Source organism: Dicentrarchus labrax, unplaced genomic scaffold (genome assembly GCF_905237075.1).
Source record: "Dicentrarchus labrax unplaced genomic scaffold, dlabrax2021, whole genome shotgun sequence".
Taxonomy (NCBI): Eukaryota; Metazoa; Chordata; class Actinopteri; family Moronidae; genus Dicentrarchus; species Dicentrarchus labrax.
In genome coordinates this window covers 2,846,347-2,864,128 of record NW_026136708.1, presented here as the reverse complement: position 1 = coordinate 2,864,128, position 17,782 = coordinate 2,846,347, and the positions used below count along the sequence as shown (strand labels likewise).

The following is a 17,782-nucleotide window of genomic DNA, read 5'->3' as shown; positions in this document are numbered from 1 at the left end:
GATAGCACCGTGTCATTTTGACAGCAGACAGACTAATTTGTGCCGAACATCTTAATTACCATCGCAAAAGTAATGAATCATTTTGTTTTTTTATTGTAAAAACCAAGTGTATTAACAGTGAATCATAAATCAATGAATTAATCAAGATTTTAAACAGATTTTTCAGACTTTACACACTGAAAACTAAATGCAGTAAATGAGATTGCTGTAGGTGTGCTGCCCTGCCCATCCTACTTAATCATTTACTGTCTTGCCTATGTAGCAAGTATTGATCCATTCCTCTGACAAATTGAGGAATGTCATGTGTAGCAACTAAACACCCTTTAACTGACAATGTTTTACATTTCTCAAGTTATTATTACACATTGTTACATTTTCACCAAGGAGCACAACTGCATCCATCAGTCGGTGGTTAGGGGCACTACATGATTTCATTTTTCAAACATTAGTGCAAAACAAAAACATGGATTAGCAAGAGACCCCACTTCAGGTCCTTCTGATGTCTCCCAGTGTACTGTAAGTGTAACCAGGGAATGGGTGTACAGGTAAATGTTTATTAAAGTATGACTCTAGGTGGAACCCATTAGCTTCTCTGCCAAAGAAACAAAAAATAAATTTAAATATCTTGTTGTTGGCAGTTGCACTAAAGCATCCTTGACGCTGCTGCTGAGTGTCCGTCTTGCATGTTTTTGTCCTCAGTTCAGCTGTCTGATGATAGAGTTAATGTCTGTACCACGGAATCCAGGGTTTCCCAGGTCCTTCAGGAGCCCGGCCTTGTCCCTAGCAGCGTGACGAGCCACCGACAGCTTGAAAGGCAACAGGAAGTTGTTGGCAGCTCGGAAGCCCTTACCAACTGAATAGATCTCGTGAATCAGGTCCTCCAAACAGATGATGCCATGTTTACCTGAGAGACAACAGTGAGGAGGATGGCATTAATAGAATGTGGAGGACAGGATGGTAGCAGTGTGTAAACAGCAGAAAGGGAGGAATAAAGTATGACAAAGAGGCTGTCAATTTACACGTTTAAGTGTTATTTAAAGCCACACAGAGTGGGACTTTTGAAGTTGATTGAAAAACTGAAATCATGTTTGAGTAACATGAACAGACAAAAAGCCCACTCGCGTTTACAACCTAACCCCTCTGTGATTAGTGAACATGGAGGCAAAACATCGTACATTCAGCTTTCAGTGTGCTTACTCAGTAAAGTGCAGGGTTTTGGGGGGTTTTGTTTTGGTGTTCAAAGTTTAAACAGACAAAAGAAAGAAAAAAACAATTTACATAAGGAGCTATTTTGGGAACCCCTACTTCTGGAAGTAAAAGTCCAATTCATTTTCCCCATAGAAAATGTTATGTGACTCACAGTGACGGACTTCTGTACAAAAGCGTAAAAACTACGTTAGATTCAAAATTGATTCATTCTGGATCAATTTCCCGTGTGGGCAAAAAATAGTTCTGCACAGGCCTGTGTCATTGTTAAAATGGACAAAATGAGAGAATATTTATACAGCATGCGTTTTCATTTAGATCTTTGTCAAAGAAAAAAATCTGCTAAGCCTGCCTGCGTGATGGACGTGCTGCTAGTTGGGAAGCAGTGGCTTGCATGCATATTGTACCGAATATATGGCATTCCTGGAATTTAAGCCCATGTTGCATAGAGAGATTTTTCACCATATTGCTGGTGTTTCCACCCTTACTTGAAATGATTATTCTAGAGACATTACAACTAGTGCTGCTGTCGTCTTTCTTCGTGAAATGAAGCCACGCTTGGGACTGTTTGTTCCTCTCTACCATGACTCCTCCTTGTTGTTTACAGCAGTGTAGACACATGAGTTTGACACCACAGTTAGGCAATGCGCAATTGTCAGAAAAACATGGTGGCATCAATAAAAATAACTCATCAGCTCGGAGGCATACAGTTCTAATGGATCGGACAATTTGGAACCGGTTCTCAACTAAACTCTCAACGCTAAAAATACATAACTTACATAACATCTGACACCTTAGGGTGTGTTTTGGCAAGAAAGATCCAATCACTCGGCTTGCCTGACATGATGATAGTGGTGAGCCCTGCTATCATTCTGTGGTGGCTAAATCAAACGGTGGAACAGACTTACCCATGTGCTGCTCAATGAAGGTGTTGTCTGTAAGAGGAACTCTCCTCCTGCCTACCCTGGTCTGTCCTCTCTTCAGAATCAGCTCACGAACAGACTTCAAGTTGGGAAATCTGTCGGGAACATTACCATGTATTTATAATATGCAAAAAACAAACAAACAAAAACAACTAAATTGACCCATGCTTGACTTTTTCCAAGTACAACAGTCCCCCGTTACTCACCCCCAGGCCACATAGGGCTCCACCATCTTCATCATGGCTACAGAGGTCTTGTTGATTCTGACGAAGGCCCCACTGAAGATCTTCCTCAGCCTCAACATCTGGATTACCTTCATCACTTTGGGACTGACGCCTTTGATCCTAACAGGAGAGGATCATTAATGTCAGGGTTTATCAAAACACAGAGATACACAACCACAATACACAAGTCTATCACATGTGGAAAAGTGAGAGTCAGTGAGACTGAGCATGTCATTGGAGGACTAAGATATTATTCATTCAGTTTAAAGGACGAGTGTGTAGGATTTAGTGGCATTTAGTGGTGAAGTTGCAGACTGCAACCAACTGAATATCACTTGCCTTCTAAGCGTCTAGGATAAAGCATGGTCACAAAAAACACAAAAGGCACTATCTAGAGCCAGTGTTTGGTTTGTCTGTTCAGGGCTCAGGTACTGAAATTACGATTATTATTTTACGGTAATAAAAACATACCTATGAATATTATACTTCCTCCTAAGTGTTACACACTGGACCTTTAAGTTAAAGACAAACTAAATTTAATTGAACGTTTAATAGACACATATTCCGAAAGGGAAGTCTGGTAAATCAATATCCAGAGGTAGTAAAACACCTTTGGAAAATAAAATAAAGAACTTGTTTAAATCCTTTGTGCATATCTTTGCACATTACACTGAGCCTCATGTTTGCTAACTACATATATTGTCTGAGACTGATCAGCTTAAAAGTCTCTTACCAAAGAAAAATTCCCCAAATTCTCAACATAAAGACTAAAGCCTGATTTATTCTATACTACAGCATCAAATCGAAATCATGGGTACAATGTAGGTAAGGCGTAGCCTCGTACCCCACACTGTAGCCTGACATGCACCTCCTATGACCCAGTCTGTCTGTCGTTTCACGGGCGGCCGGGGAAAAAGAAGGAAACAAGGAAAACAGAAGAGACAGCTTGAGGCAAGAGAGGAGGGAGAGTTTTGATTTTAGTTGCCATTGTTTAAGGTACACAAATAAACTCAACACAGTGGCATAGAAATACCACAGCCAACTAGTGTTTTTGGTGCACAACTAAAAATGTTCACATTGGCATGGTAGGCTTAATGTAGAGTCTACATGTACATAGAGTTTATAGTTAGTAATTCACTATTTTTTTTAACTGCATGTGTCACTAAAGTCGGCTAAGCAGATGGATGCAAACATGTAAAACCAATTTCAACTTTTGATGAATCTTTGTGTAGCATGCTTTTATGTGACCATGGCTATTTAGGGGAAAATTTTATTTAAAAAACCCTGTGAGCCACAGTACTCACTCTCTGATGCGGACTGCAAAGGCTAGCTTGTTCTTAGCAGGAGGCAGAGGGGCAGGTGGCCTGTGCTCAGCTCTCCGGATGCGAGTTTCATCACGATGCTTCTTGTGACTGTCTTTCAAGAGGTCTTCCAAACGCTTGAACTTTAATGTTTTGCCTTTTGATATCTGGAATAATGTAGAAATGCACACATAGTTATACAGCAGTACATTAAAATGGTTAGTATGTATATAGGCCATCTATGTGATATGTTGACTTTAGAACAGGTTGATATGGGAAACCACAAGCACCTTTCTCTTCTCAAGCAGCGCAAGCTTGGCCTGGGTGGCTTTAATGGCCTGGTATGCTTTCCTCTTCTTCAGTAGATACTCAGGAACTAACTTGATCACTTTCTTTGATCTGATAACAAGAACATACACAGACAAAGCTCAGACAAAGCTCACACAAGGCAGCACAAGAATGGAACACCATTCCAGCTCACATTAGGGAATTGGACTCACATCTGTCTTTTACATTCTACCTGAAAAAATGGTTCATACACAATCAGATGTGTGACCATTAAAACATTTAGGCTCAGTGATTATTTCACAATTAGTGTGTGTGTGTGTGTGAGAGAGAGAGAGAGAAGGGGGAGATAGAGAGAGAGAGTGTGTGTGTTTTAAGTCTTTGTCTTAACTAATCACTTGTGTGATCTTCAACTATTGTATATTAATTAGGGATGCACCGATCCACATTTTTTCACTTCCGATCCGATCCCGATACCTGAATTTGGATATCGGCTGATACCGATACTATTCTGTTACCAGAGCTCTGTTTGCTTTAATATAGTTATTATCATTATTGTTGACTTTATATGAGGCTGAAATAAACTCCTCTCAACAGGGAAGTATGTTATGTACGTATGTATGCATGTATGTCCCAGAAGGCAACTTGAGGTGAGTATAAGGTCAGAAAAGGAAGTCAGAAAAACAGGAAATCCTGTTAACAGGAAAAATCTCATCCTGAAAACAAATATGCAACTGTAAGGGTTTCAAATTGATTGTCATGTCAATATTTATTAAATTCCCCAAATGTCAAACATTTGAGTCTTTAAATATATGAAAAGTGCAATAAGTGTAAACATCTTACACACACACTATCAATAAAACAGTGTGCATCTGAACAGCACAGATCAAGTACACTGGTTCTTGTAGCATCAACAAATCAAGGTTTTAAAATGTCAATTATCTGAAATATAAGAAAAGTGCAATAACTGTAAACATCTTATGCGCGCGCACACACACACACACACACACACACACACACACACACACACACACACACTAATCCCTTTAGCTTTCACGTTGTCTGCCTGGAGTTTAACTTGTTTCTGGAATGACTCCAGAAGTGATTCCTGACAGCTCGCCTAAAAAATCCTCGTGCTGTTTCGTGTGGTGCTTTTTAAATGTTTGATTGCGTTCGTAGTGTTGTGCGACGCGAGGGCGATTCGGCGTCTCTGAATTACGGCTTTGCAAACATTGCATTTTGCTGTCTTGCTCTGCGGTGTTTTCAGTGTAAAGTATTTTCCCACAGTGGACATGTTGGCTAGCCACAATGCTGCTCAATGCTATCCTGCTAGCTGGCTGCAAACTGAGGAATGGATTTCCTGGGCGGGGGCGTGTCTCTTAACTCTGTGTCTCATTGAGCCGCGCCTTGTTCAGGAAATCCATTCCACAGTTTGCAGCCAGCTAGCAGACTGGCCGGCAGGAATCACCTGTGGAGTCATTTCAGCAGACAACGTTAAAGCGCAGACATGGCTCATGGATATCGGAAATCTCCGCAGGTTGGATCGGGAAATTCCGATATGTGAATTACGCTGGTATCGGTCCCAATACCGATACTGGATCGGATCGGCCCCATCCCTAATATTAATCCATTGTCTCCATGTGATAATTCTGTTTTCTATTTTAACATTGTACATTGTATTGTAGTTTACTTTTAGGTTACATCTGTCCAGGGACAACAGATGGAAAATAGCCTTGTGGCTAACTCTGGTGCATCTACAGGACTGTTTAATTCATGTACACTGTCCCTGTTAAAATAAACCAATAAATAAATAAATAAAATAAATAAAACACAGTCAGCGAGGAATTTGAGTAGAGCTGAATGAAAAAAAAAAATCATATTGGAATTATTCTGACAAATATTGCAATTAATGGGCCACGATTTGAGAAGGGAATGGTAACTTTTGCATTTCATTTTCACTGAATAAAACATTAAAATGATGATAATTTCTGCTGGGGTCTGTACCAAACAAGCTCGTTGAGGTATGGAGAATATAATTTGAAGGCTGTGGCATCTCTGTAGCACCAATTTTTTATATATAATGGCATGTTATGACACATTTAACCTTTATCAAATATTCTAGCTCCTGCATATAGCCATATTGCTATTCTGATATTATATCTATTAATTGTTCAGCCCTAATTTTTGGAAACACATATGAAACGACAAGACAATGGCTACTGTTTAGTCTTCTATCGTCTTAAACCCATAAAAGATGTTGGAAAAACAAGCTGTCATCTCTGTCCAGACAGAACGAATAGCTACATGCAGCTTCAGCTTTCCAGTTTGGTGGTTCAGTTGCTAACAGCAGCTAAAGTCAGTCAAAACATCCTCCAAACACACAGAACACTCTATATTATATGTCTGTTTATTTTCTGTTTCTATTACACATAATTGGTTAAAATGTTGTCAAAACTCTACGCTACCTATGTTGTAGCTCTATCTCGGTGATGTAAACTTTACCCCATGTGAAATGAAGCTCCGCTGAATCTGCATTTTCTAACCATCTACCCTCGAAATATAGATCTTGACTCAATTATATATTTTAAAGAATAGTTGCTTTTCTTGGAAACACTAGAAACCGCACATATACACGCAAAGACAGAACGGATGGACGTAGATAAAATGAACAACATATACTTACTCCGCTTCGGCCATGGTGAAATGCTGAAAACTCGGCCGTCGCTCGGAGATGATGTCACAGCCCCTCGGTGTTTTCGAGAGACGGAAAGCTGCCCTGGTGTACACCGCCGGGGTTTATTTTTATTTTTCATTTTTCTGTCCAATAACCTTACCGTATAGATCTTTTTAATTCATCTATTTACTATTTATCCACAGAACAAAGCCACACATACACCATAAAGAGAAAAATAATCATACCAAATATATATAATAATAATAATAATAATAATAATACATTTTATTTACAAGCGCTTTTCTAAATACTCAAAGACACTTAACATAAAAAAAACCATAAAAACAGCCAAACAACATCAAATAGTAAAACATTAAAAACACATCAGACTTAGCTAAACATTAAAAGCAATTTTAAAAAGGTGAGTTTTTGTCAGTGATTTGAATGTTGGAAGGTCGGTACAGTAACGGATGTGTTTGGGGAGAGAGTTCCAGAGGGAGGGGGCAGCTACAGAGAACGCTCTGTCGCCCCAGGTTCGGTGCTTGGTCCGGGGTGGAGGAGTCAGGAGGTTTGCTTCAGATGAGCGGAGGCTGCGGGATGGATTGTGGCGATGGAGCAGGTCAGTGAGGTAGGAAGGAGCCTGGTTATGGAGGGCTTTGTGTGTAAGGAGGAGGATTTTGAACTGAATGCGCTGTGGAACTGGGAGCCAGTGGAGGTTTTGGAGGATGGGAGTGATGTGATCACGGGTGCGGGTGTGGGTGAGCATACGTGCAGCGGAGTTGTGGATGTACTGTAGCTTATTTAGAGTTTTGGATGGTGTGCCATAGAGGATGCTGTTGCAGTAGTCGATTCTGGAGGTGATGAAGGCGTGGATGAGGGTTTCGGCAGCAGAGAAGGAGAGTGATGGGCGAAGACGGGCAATGTTCTTGAGATGAAAGAAGGCAGTTCTCGTGATTTGGTTTATGTGATGTTCAAAGGAGAGGTTATTGTCAAAGATGACTCCGAGGTTGCGACTGTGGGGGGATGGAGACAGGGTGGAGTTGTCAATGGTGAGGTGGAAACTGTCTGTGGTTTTGGTGAGGGATTTGGGGCCGATAATGATAAGGTCTGATTTGTCACAGTTGAGTTTGAGAAAGTTGGAATGCATCCAGGATTTTATGTCGGTGAGGCAGTTGGAGAGAGTGAAGTGAGTGGCCGGGGTGATGGATTTGGTGGAGATATAAAGCTGGATGTCATCGGCATAACAGTGGAAGTGGAGACCATGGTGGCGAATGATGTTGCCAATGGGGAGCAGGTAGAGTATGAAGAGGAGAGGACCAAGCACCGAACCCTGGGGGACGCCTTGGGACAGGGGAGCAGTGGAGGAGGTGCAGTTGTTGATATGGATGAATTGTTGTCGGTCTGTGAGGTAAGATTTGAGCCAGGAAAGTGCAGTGCCAGTGATGCTGAGAGAGGACTCAAGACGGGAGAGGAGAATGGTATGGTTGATGGTGTCAAAGGCTGCAGTGAGGTCCAGGAGGATAAGGATGGTGAGGTGGCCGGAGTCAGCGGAGAGGAGGATGTCGTTGGTGACTTTCAGGAGGGCTGTTTCGGTGCTGTGTTGGGAGCGGAAACCGGATTGAAATGGTTCGAACAGTTCATTTGAGCAGAGGTGGGTTTTGAGTTGTGTGGCGACAATACGTTCCAGTATTTTGGACAGAAAAGGAAGATTGGAGATGGGCCGAAAGTTAGACATGATGTCAGGGTTGAGTCCAGGTTTTTTGAGGATGGGGGTGACAGCAGCCAATTTGAGTGAGCGGGGGACTGAGCCGGACTTGAGAGAGGAGTTGATGATTTCTGTGATGAGTGTGGAGATGGCTGGTAAAGAGTCCTTGATGAGGTGAGATGGGATAGGATCCAGGACACATGTAGTGGTTTTCATGCCTGTCATGATTTTGGGCAGCTCCCCTGGTGACACGGGGCAGAACTGAGACAGAGGCTGAGAGGCGAAGGGGGGAGGAGCAGATGAAGGAGTGGGATTGCAGGCTGTGGGGGCAGGAGCGGAGGACAGATTGTTATAAATGTTGTCGATTTTTGATTGAAAGAATGAAAGAAAGGAGTTGCATTTGTCAGTGGTGAATGACTTGGAGGTATTGTCGCTGGGCTTGAGGAGTTTATTTACTATAGAAAACAGAGCCTTGGGGTTGGTGGAGCCAGCGTGAATGAGGTGAGAGTAGTAGGTGGACCGGGTGGTGTTGAGGGCATCCTTGTACTGCAGGAGGTAGTCTGTAAAAGTTTGGAGATGAACAGTTAAACCGGTTTTCTTGTAAAGTCTTTCAAGTTGTCGTTTGCGTGATTTCATTTTGTGCAGTTCAGGAGTGTACCAGGGGGCAGAGTGGGTGAATGAGACGGTTTTGGTTTTAATGGGGGCCAGCTGATGGAGACAGGAGGAGAGTGTTTCGTTGTAGAACTTGGTGAGGTCAGAGGGGTTGTCAGTCAGCGGTGGGGGGGAGGAAGATATTTTACTTGCAAGAGAGGTAGTAAGAGCTGAAGGGGAGATGGATTTGAGGTTTCTGAAGGATATTGTCCGTTTATCCTTAATGGTGGGAATGGGGATGTCAATGTCCGTGATGATTGCCAGGTGGTCGGAGATGTTGAGGTTGAAGCTGGAGAGGTGATGTAAGGTGAGACCAGTGGAGCAGACCAGATCCAGGATGTGACCACGGCTGTGGGTGGGAAAGTTGACATGTTGGGTGAAGTTGAAGCAGTGTAGTAGTTCCAGAAATTCAGTGGCAGATTTGCAGTCATTGTCAATGTGGATGTTGAAATCTCCCAGAAGAAGAACGGAAGGTGAGATGGCAGATAACTGAGTTAGAAAGTCAGAGAAGTCGGTGAGAAAGGAGGGGTTTGGTTTGGGGGGGCGGTAGATGATGGCAGTGACCAGAGGAGTGGGACCAGAGAGTTTGAAAGTGAGGTGTTCAAAGGAGTGAGCAGCAGGGATGGAGATGGTGGATGTTTTGATGTCCTTCCTGTAGATTGCTGCTACACCACCTCCCCGCCCCTCAGGTCGGGGTTTGTCAATGTAAGTGTATCCGGTGGGTGTGGTCTGGTTGAGCAAAAAGTAGTCCAGAGGTTTGTGCCAGGTTTCAGTGATACAGAGGAAATCCAGGTTATTGTCAGTTATGAATTCATTCAGAATGAGACTTTTATTGTTAAGTGAGCGGGTGTTGAGCAAAGCCAGTTTCAGGTGACGTTGCTTCGTGAAGGGTTGAGAGGACCGAGGAAGGGGGCGGAGATTAGATAGGTGCACATGTCGTTTGTTGTGATGACGTAATGAGGAAGTTGCGGTGCGTGAGCAGGACCAGATGGATGGGATAGAGTTAGGAGTTGAACCGTTGTAAATGAACATACGACCAGAGCCTCTGTGTGGAGGACGGCGAAGTAGTCCAGTTTCACGGAGGATGTCGGTGCAGTCCGGGCGCTGATGGTTGTTGAGTGAATGGAGGACGGAGGTGGAGTACAGCGGCGGCATGATCCAGGTGTGGAGCGCTAGCACGGAGCTAGTACTAGCTTGTGACCATGAGCCAGGTGTCTGTGGACGGAGCCGTATCGTGTACTCCAGAAGAATCCACAGGGTGATCTACAGCATAACCGCAGCAGGCGATCTGTGGTCCGATGATGAGGCGATGAGGAGAGTGGCCCCCGGCCTGCTAGCCTAGAGGACCCGGTGATAAGAGGAGGTCGTCAGCTCGATGCGGTGGTGGCCAGCGGAGGAAGCCAGCGGAAGCCCGACAGAACCGACCACACCGGGACGGAAAGATCACGGGAGGACGGGATAATCCGATGAGGAAGAGAGGGGCCGCCGGCCTGCTAGCCAGGGGGTCCAGGTAGGGAGAGGAGGTTGTCAGCCTGATGCGGTGGTGGCCAGCGGAGGAAGCCAAAGCCAAAGCCCAGTAAAGCCGACCACACCGGGATGGAAAGATCCTGGCAGGACGGGCAGGTGGGCTCGAGCTGGCAGAGAAGATGGCAGGGAAAGACCGCAGGAATGGCCACCCCGGTGGCAGGGCGATGAGGCTATGCCGAAGTCCCGGGGATCCTGTAGCTAGCAGGAGCTAGCAGGACGGTGGGAGGACTTCACAGGTACGAAGCAGATAGATAGCAGTGAATCTGTTTGCTCTCCAATTTCAGAGGACTGCCAAACCAGACTATCTGGTGTGGTGAGAGACGTAGGTCAAGAGACAAAAACTTTATCATGGACTATTGTCGGAGACGGAGCGGCAGCCAAGGTGCGCCAGCGAATCACATGATCCATGTCAAATAAAAAAAAATAGTAGTGTACCAACTCACCACTGATATAATGAAAACCACCAAAGTTGAACAGAATGCATCTGTAATATTTCCCTTCACCCAGGTATAATCCAATGCATTTTTGTGGTGTTAGTTCACATTTATGGACATACCACCCTAAGCATGCCTGATTTCCTTTGATCAGGGAAGCAAAGCAGGGTTGAATTATGGGGCGTTCTTTTTGTCTTGTAATGGCGACTTGCAGCTCGAGAGTGACGTCACATCCGTGTTGGAAAACGAATAACCGCGGGTTTTGGCGTTCTGTTTGGCTATTGCTTGGTTGCAATAGGCAGTTTGGATGTTTCGCAACATTTATAGTGATTATCTCGTTAACGGTGCACCCACCGCAGATTTCACATGTTCCTTACATATTACACAATCAGATTTCACAGTTTGATATCTGAATATTCCGTTCTGATTAACGTTAACGTTAATGTGGCTACTACTCTGCTTTCTTCTCAAGACTTTGCATTGTTGTCATAGCAACATGGAGCGTCTCTAGCACAAGCTACAAAATAACTAATTAGGTGGTATTTAACACATAATAAGACTGTAGCGACATGCCTATAGGTAACAGTATTCAGTGCTATGTGTACGACTTCTTCATTTGGTTACAACAAAGACAAAAGTGCTTAAAATAGTAGAAAACCACAATATTTACTTAGTGTGATGCTCAGAGTAGCCATCTTGGTAACTGAACTCGAGGTCCTCTGGGGCGTTCTGTTTGCAACTTCCGGTTCGTAACTCAGGAAACCGATTCGCAGATCGAGTTCGGTGGACAAATAGAACGCCCCATTAGTACTTGGATGGGAGACTGCCTTGGAATAACAAGTGTTGTTAGCTTTTTCAGTTCTCTGTAGTGACAGCAGAGGGCACTGCTGCTTCCTCACTGGAGACATTGGCTGCGTTTCATTAGTAGTTCCACTTCCCCTCGTTCACTTACCCTCAGCCCTTGGTATGACGTAACAGCATACGTCGCACGGAGGCCACTTGGAGCGCGGAGGGAAAGTGGGCGGGGCAGGAGCGGGGGATTTAAATGAAACGCACTTGCCCTTACTCGGCGTTATAGCGGCAATGACGTAAACTGCAATGCATTGTGGGTGATATCCACCTCGGAGTGACCATCGTTGTTCACTCGCTCCCTCAGCCCTCCGAGGGTCCATCTCACCAAGTTCACTTCAGTTTTCCAGACAATTGGAACGACACTTATGATGGCGGCGGGGATTCCCCCGAGGGCAAGTGCCGAGGGCAAGTGAACGACTAATGAAACGCAGCCAAAGAAAATAAAATTGCAGTTGTTTGACCTTTGACCTCATTTATCCATATGCTGCATTCAGCATTTTTGTACAGTTGCAGCTTGAACACAGGATAAATCAAATGCATTCTATTTACAGGAAGGGATATGGTCATTTTACTCCACATTCTGTCAAATTTTTGGTTGGTTTTCCCTTTTTACCTTTGTTCTTTTGAGTCTGAATCTGAGTGAATTTCACAGATATTTAATAATAATCATAATTAAAATACAATAATAGATAACAACATGCAAAGTACAGACAACAATGAATCCTGAACCACAACTGGAAGCTGGTTCCACAGGAGAGAAGCTTGGTAGCTGAAGGCTCTGGCTCCTGTTCTACTTTTAGAGACTACAGGAACAAGTAGCCCTGCATTTAGAGAGCGCAGTATTCTAGTGGGGTAATAGGGTACTATGAGCTCTTTAAGATATGGAGGGGCCTGACCATAAAGAGCTTTGTTTTTTTGGGGTGGCAGTAGCTGAGTCTGTAGGGACTTGGCTTGGGAACCGGACACAGACCACAATACGGAGGGTGGACAGGTAGCTGGAGAGGTGCCAATTTCACCTCCTGTGCACTGCCGAGGTGCCCTTAAGCAAGGCAACCTAACCCCAAGAAACTGCTCATGGGGCGCTGCTAACGTGGCAGCCCATACCTCCACCATCTCTCTCCCTGTTTGCACGTCCACAATTGCATGTGTGTATTTCAGCCTGTGTGTGTGTGTATAAAAATAAAAAAGAGTGAAAAAACAATTTCCCCAATAGGGGATTAATAAAGTACATATATATCTCTCTTATCTTGTAGGTGAGGAGGAGGATTTTAAATTCTATCCTGAATTTTACAGGGAGCCAGTGCAGAGAAGCTAGTACAGGAGAGATGTGATCTCTTTTCATAGTTCCTGTCAGTACTCGTGCTGCAGCGTTCTGAATTAATTGGAGCGTTTTAATGGACTTATTGGGGCAACCTGATAATAAAGAGTTGCAGTAATCCAGCCTAGAAGTAACAAATGCATGGACTAGTTTTTCTGCATCTGTCTGTGATAGGATGTGTCAGATTTTTGCAATACTACGTAAATGAAAAAAGGCATTCCTAGAGGTTTGCTTTATGTGGGAGTTAAAGGACATATCCTGATCAAAGATAACTCCACGATTCCTGACAGTGGTGCTGGAGGCCAAGGTAATACTATCTAGTGAGTCTCGGAGGTGTTTGGGGCCAAGTACAAGTTTTACGAGTACGAGTTTAGCATCAGAAAAATGCAGGACATCCAGGTTTTTATGTCCTTAAACCTGTCCTGCATGACTAAGTTTAGTGTTTATGGAAGTTAAGTGTTTATGGAGGATCCATCGCTAACGTACAAACTGAGAACAATCTGATAAATAGGACTTAAACCAGCTTATTGCGGTTCCTTTAATACCAATTAGTTGCTCAAGTCTCTGTAATAGGATATGATGGTCAATGGTGTCAAATGCAGCACTAATATCTAACAGTACAAGTACAGAGACATGTCCATTGTTGGAAGCAATTAAAAGGTTGTTATTTACTTTAACCAGAGCTGTCTCTGTGCTGTGATGAACTCTAAATCCTGACTGAAAATCCTCAAATAAGATGTTGCTATGTGGAAAGTCACACAACTGTTTTGGCGACTAAAGAGGAAGGGGAGGTTAGAAATGGGTCTATAGTTGTCTAAAACCCCTGGGTCAATCGTGGGCCTTTTAAGAAGGGGTTTAATTACAGCTACTTTAAAGGACTGTGGTACATATCCTGACAATAAAGAAAGATTGATCATATCCAGTAAAGAAGTGCCAATTAAGGGTAAGATTTCTTATATGTAGCAGCCTAGTTGGGATGGGGTCCAACAGACAAGTTGATGGTTTCGATGTAGAAATTATTGAAGTTAGTTGTTGCAGCTCGATAGCAGAACAACAGTCTAAATATATATCTGATTTGACATTTGTTAAAATTCCTGAACTTGGAGGGACAGCGATACCTGTTGAGGGCATTTGGTAATTAATCTTGTCTCTAATAGTAATAATTTTATGATAAAAGAAGCTCATAAAGTCGTTACTACTGATGGTTATGGGGATACGTGGATCAATAGAGCTGTGACTCTCTGTCAGCCTGGCTACAGTGCTGAAGAAGAACCTGGGGTTGTTCTTATTTTCTTCTATGAGTGCTGAATAATAGGCTCCTCTGGCATTACGGAGGGCCTTTCTATATATTTTAGTGCTGTCAAACGATTAAAATATTTAATCTCATTAATGTCATAGTTAACTCGCAATTAATCGCACATTTTTATCTATTCTAAATGTCCCTTGATTTCTTTTTGTCCCATTATTTTTTCTCATTTTAATGCTCTTATCAACATGGAAAAGTGGATCGGTTTGCTTTGTGCAAATGTTGTTTTTATTGAAAAATCATCCATTGTCGCCTGGCTTTGACGAGGGGGCGGAGAATTCGCATCAACTGTGTGCTTGGCCATCAAGTGGTATTTCAGACTGGACGTGCTGCGATGATAGCTCAGTTCACAACAACAAAACACACAGATCACGTTGGTCTTGTGAATGGAACCATTTGGCAACTTTTTAAAAGTAAACTTTCAATTCAGAATATTATTGGCATCCATTTCGGCGTCTCACGCTCGCCATCCACTCAGAACGTAACGTCTACTACTCTTTAACAAGTGGGTGCGGCGTGCCTTTTGTTTTGTTTCTGGTCTAGCTAGATCCGGTGTGGTGTTGTAGTTTTTCTAACGTTACTAGTTGTTGCAACAGCATGTGAAAAAAACGACAAAGTGTGCTATGCCGAAAAGAACGTTAATTTCGCGATAAAAAAATGTACGCCGTTAAAATGGGTTTGCGTTAATGCCGTTAATAACAGGTTTAACTGACAGCACCAATATATTTTAAGACTATCTTGCCAAATTGAGCAATATTCTAAAAATTTGGAAGAGCGCCATTTCCTTTCAGATTTCCGGACTTTTTGCTTTAATTGGCGGGTTTGGTGGTTGTACCATGGTGGTAGCCTCTTATGTTTTAACATTTTCCTTTTTATAGGGGCAATAGAATCTAGTGTTGTTCGCAGTGAGCGTTTATTATAGGACTCTGTTATATTCAGAAATGGCATTGAATTACAGCTACAGCACTGTCAGATAGACATCTGCTGTAGGAAGTGTTGCCTAATGGTTTATAATCTAGTAATAGGAATTCAAAAGTTATTAAATAATGGTAAGATCGAAAAGGATTTTGTGGGAAGACAATAAATGCATAATTACTTTATCTGTTTTAAGGACTAAACTTGATAAAAACTCGGAGAATTCAGACAGAAAATCAGAGTACGGGCCAGGATTGCGGTACACTATAACAAACAGAACTGGCTGCAGTGTTTTCCTGGTCGGGGGAGAAAGACTAAGGCTTTCAAATGAATTATAATTTAGTTTAGGTTTAGGATTAATTAAAAGGCTTGAATTATCTATAGCTGCTACTCCACCTCCTTGGCTGGTACCTAGAGGAACATGAGTATTAATATGACTGGGGGAGGGGATTCATTTAGGCTTACATATTCTTCATGGCACAGCCAGGTCTCAGTAAGACAAAGTAAATAATCTGATATTAATTCATTAACTAGAACAGCTTTAGAAGACAGAGACCTGATGTTTAATCCAAAGAGGGATGGATGCCATCTCTCCTAATCACACCAGGTTTTCCCCAGAAGGTCCACCAGTTATCAATAAAGCCCACATTGTTTCCTGAACACCACCCGACAGCCTGCGGTGGAATGACGACATGCAGCTATACATGTCATCACTGTATACACACACATCTGGACCCAGGGATACATTTAACTGTGGTCGCTGGCTTCGCTAAATTCACATGCCTGACTATCGAACTGCCAATAACCAGAGTTGGTTTCTCAGCAGGTGTGTCGCTGACTGGGGAAAATCTATTGGACATGTGAACCTGTTGGTGGTGAACCGTGGGCTTCTGCTGTCTGGGGCTATGCTTCCTCCGGACAGTCACCCAGCCACCCAGCCACCCTGGCTTCCCAGCTGCTCAGGAACCACCGGGGGATGGCTAGCAGAAGCTACACTGGGTTGGCCTGCGCCGACTACTGGGGACTAAAGATTTCTCTGTGGTGTGGTGCCGTGCTTCTAATTCACTTAGCCTCGCCTCCAGCGCAGTAAATAAACTACACTTAAAACAGGTACAATTACCGCTAAAGGAGGCAGAGAAATAACTGAACAATTGACACACTGAGCAGGAAACCAAGTCAAGCTGAGGGTATGGTTACCTTGACTTTGCCCCTTCTTGCATCTGTCTGCTTAATTGACTGAGTACAGTTTGATTTTGAAACTGTGCACAGTTTGATTTTGATACTGAGTGGAGTTTAATTTTGATACTGAGTAGAGTTTGATTCCAATACCCAGAGTAAAGAGCGAAGAAGACAGTTTCCGCCCGGTTTCGAACTGGGGACCTTTTGCGCCAGGGCCGAAAATAGTAGTCCTTAACTTCCTTAACTTTTCCAATTCATTCTCTATCGTAGTTCTTATCACTACGGATGTAATATGTTTTTTGGCCACAAGCTGGATTTTGGTGACGTTGTTTCCCCCCCTCGATTGAAGTAAGGAGACTCTGTTTTCTTCTTTGAATGACAGACAGCGGACCATCGACAGGAGCTTACAAACACTTCTTTTCAGAGACAGATCTATTTTTATCTGTCGTCAAGTTAACTTTTCAATTGTAAGTTCGACTTATTTTGTTAACTCATAAATTCACGTTTCTCAGTTGTATATGGTCATACTGTATTTACAATGTAGTAATGTTTACACTAACTCGGGTTGCTGTTAGCTAATGTAACATAACATTAGCTTACGTTAGTACATTAACTTGGTACGTAACGTTATATGTTATAACAGCTGCTAAATAATATTACTGTACACACTGTAAGAGCTGTCTGTCAGGTCTTCAGTTTCTCTCTGTCACTGATACAAAATCCTGCTTTTTGCCAAGTTCATTAGTTAATTAGTTCATTCTTTCATTCATTTGACTAACATTACAGTCATATTTCGGGCAGTTAGCTGACTGTGTACATTTTGAATGGGTAAATACTACAGCATATTTCTATTTTATACCCCATATTTCATTTTCCACAGTGTCACACTGAAATCTCTCAATCTATATATATATAAATACAGCTTCCCCTCATTGATCGATACTGTCTGACTACTATCTGAAGGGGGATTAGTATTATCTTAGTTAAGAGTTGGGAAACTGAGTTTACTTGGGTTAAACCCACTACCTGGATGGTTATGCTGCCTACATTTTAGAGCAGCAGCAAGATGTACAACCTGTAGCAGCAGTACATCCTCAAGCTGAAAAGGGCAGAGTCCTGTCCACCACCTGCAGAAGGCTCCACCACATCTACTGCCTCCACTTCAACATCAGGCACTCTAGGTCAGTTCACAACAATATTCAAATACTGATTTCATGATAATTTAATGTAGCTAACACACAATGAATGTTTTGTTTAATCTCCTAGTGATGGAGGAGGACAA

At 42.9% G+C, this 17,782-nt stretch overlaps 1 protein-coding gene across 1 annotated transcript; it reads right to left on the bottom strand.

Annotated features, from left to right (window-relative positions):
- Window positions 1–70: 70 nt before the first annotated feature.
- rpl7l1 (ribosomal protein L7-like 1) lies at window positions 71–6,703 on the bottom strand. Its single transcript, XM_051409377.1, has 6 exons — window positions 6,623–6,703; window positions 3,945–4,053; window positions 3,658–3,821; window positions 2,336–2,473; window positions 2,115–2,224; window positions 71–904 (listed from the first exon to the last, which is right to left on the bottom strand). Exons 1-6 carry the CDS (start codon window positions 6,634–6,636, stop codon window positions 696–698), a joined length of 744 nt encoding a protein of 247 aa, XP_051265337.1. The 5' UTR covers window positions 6,637–6,703; the 3' UTR covers window positions 71–695.
- Window positions 6,704–17,782: the final 11,079 nt, after the last annotated feature.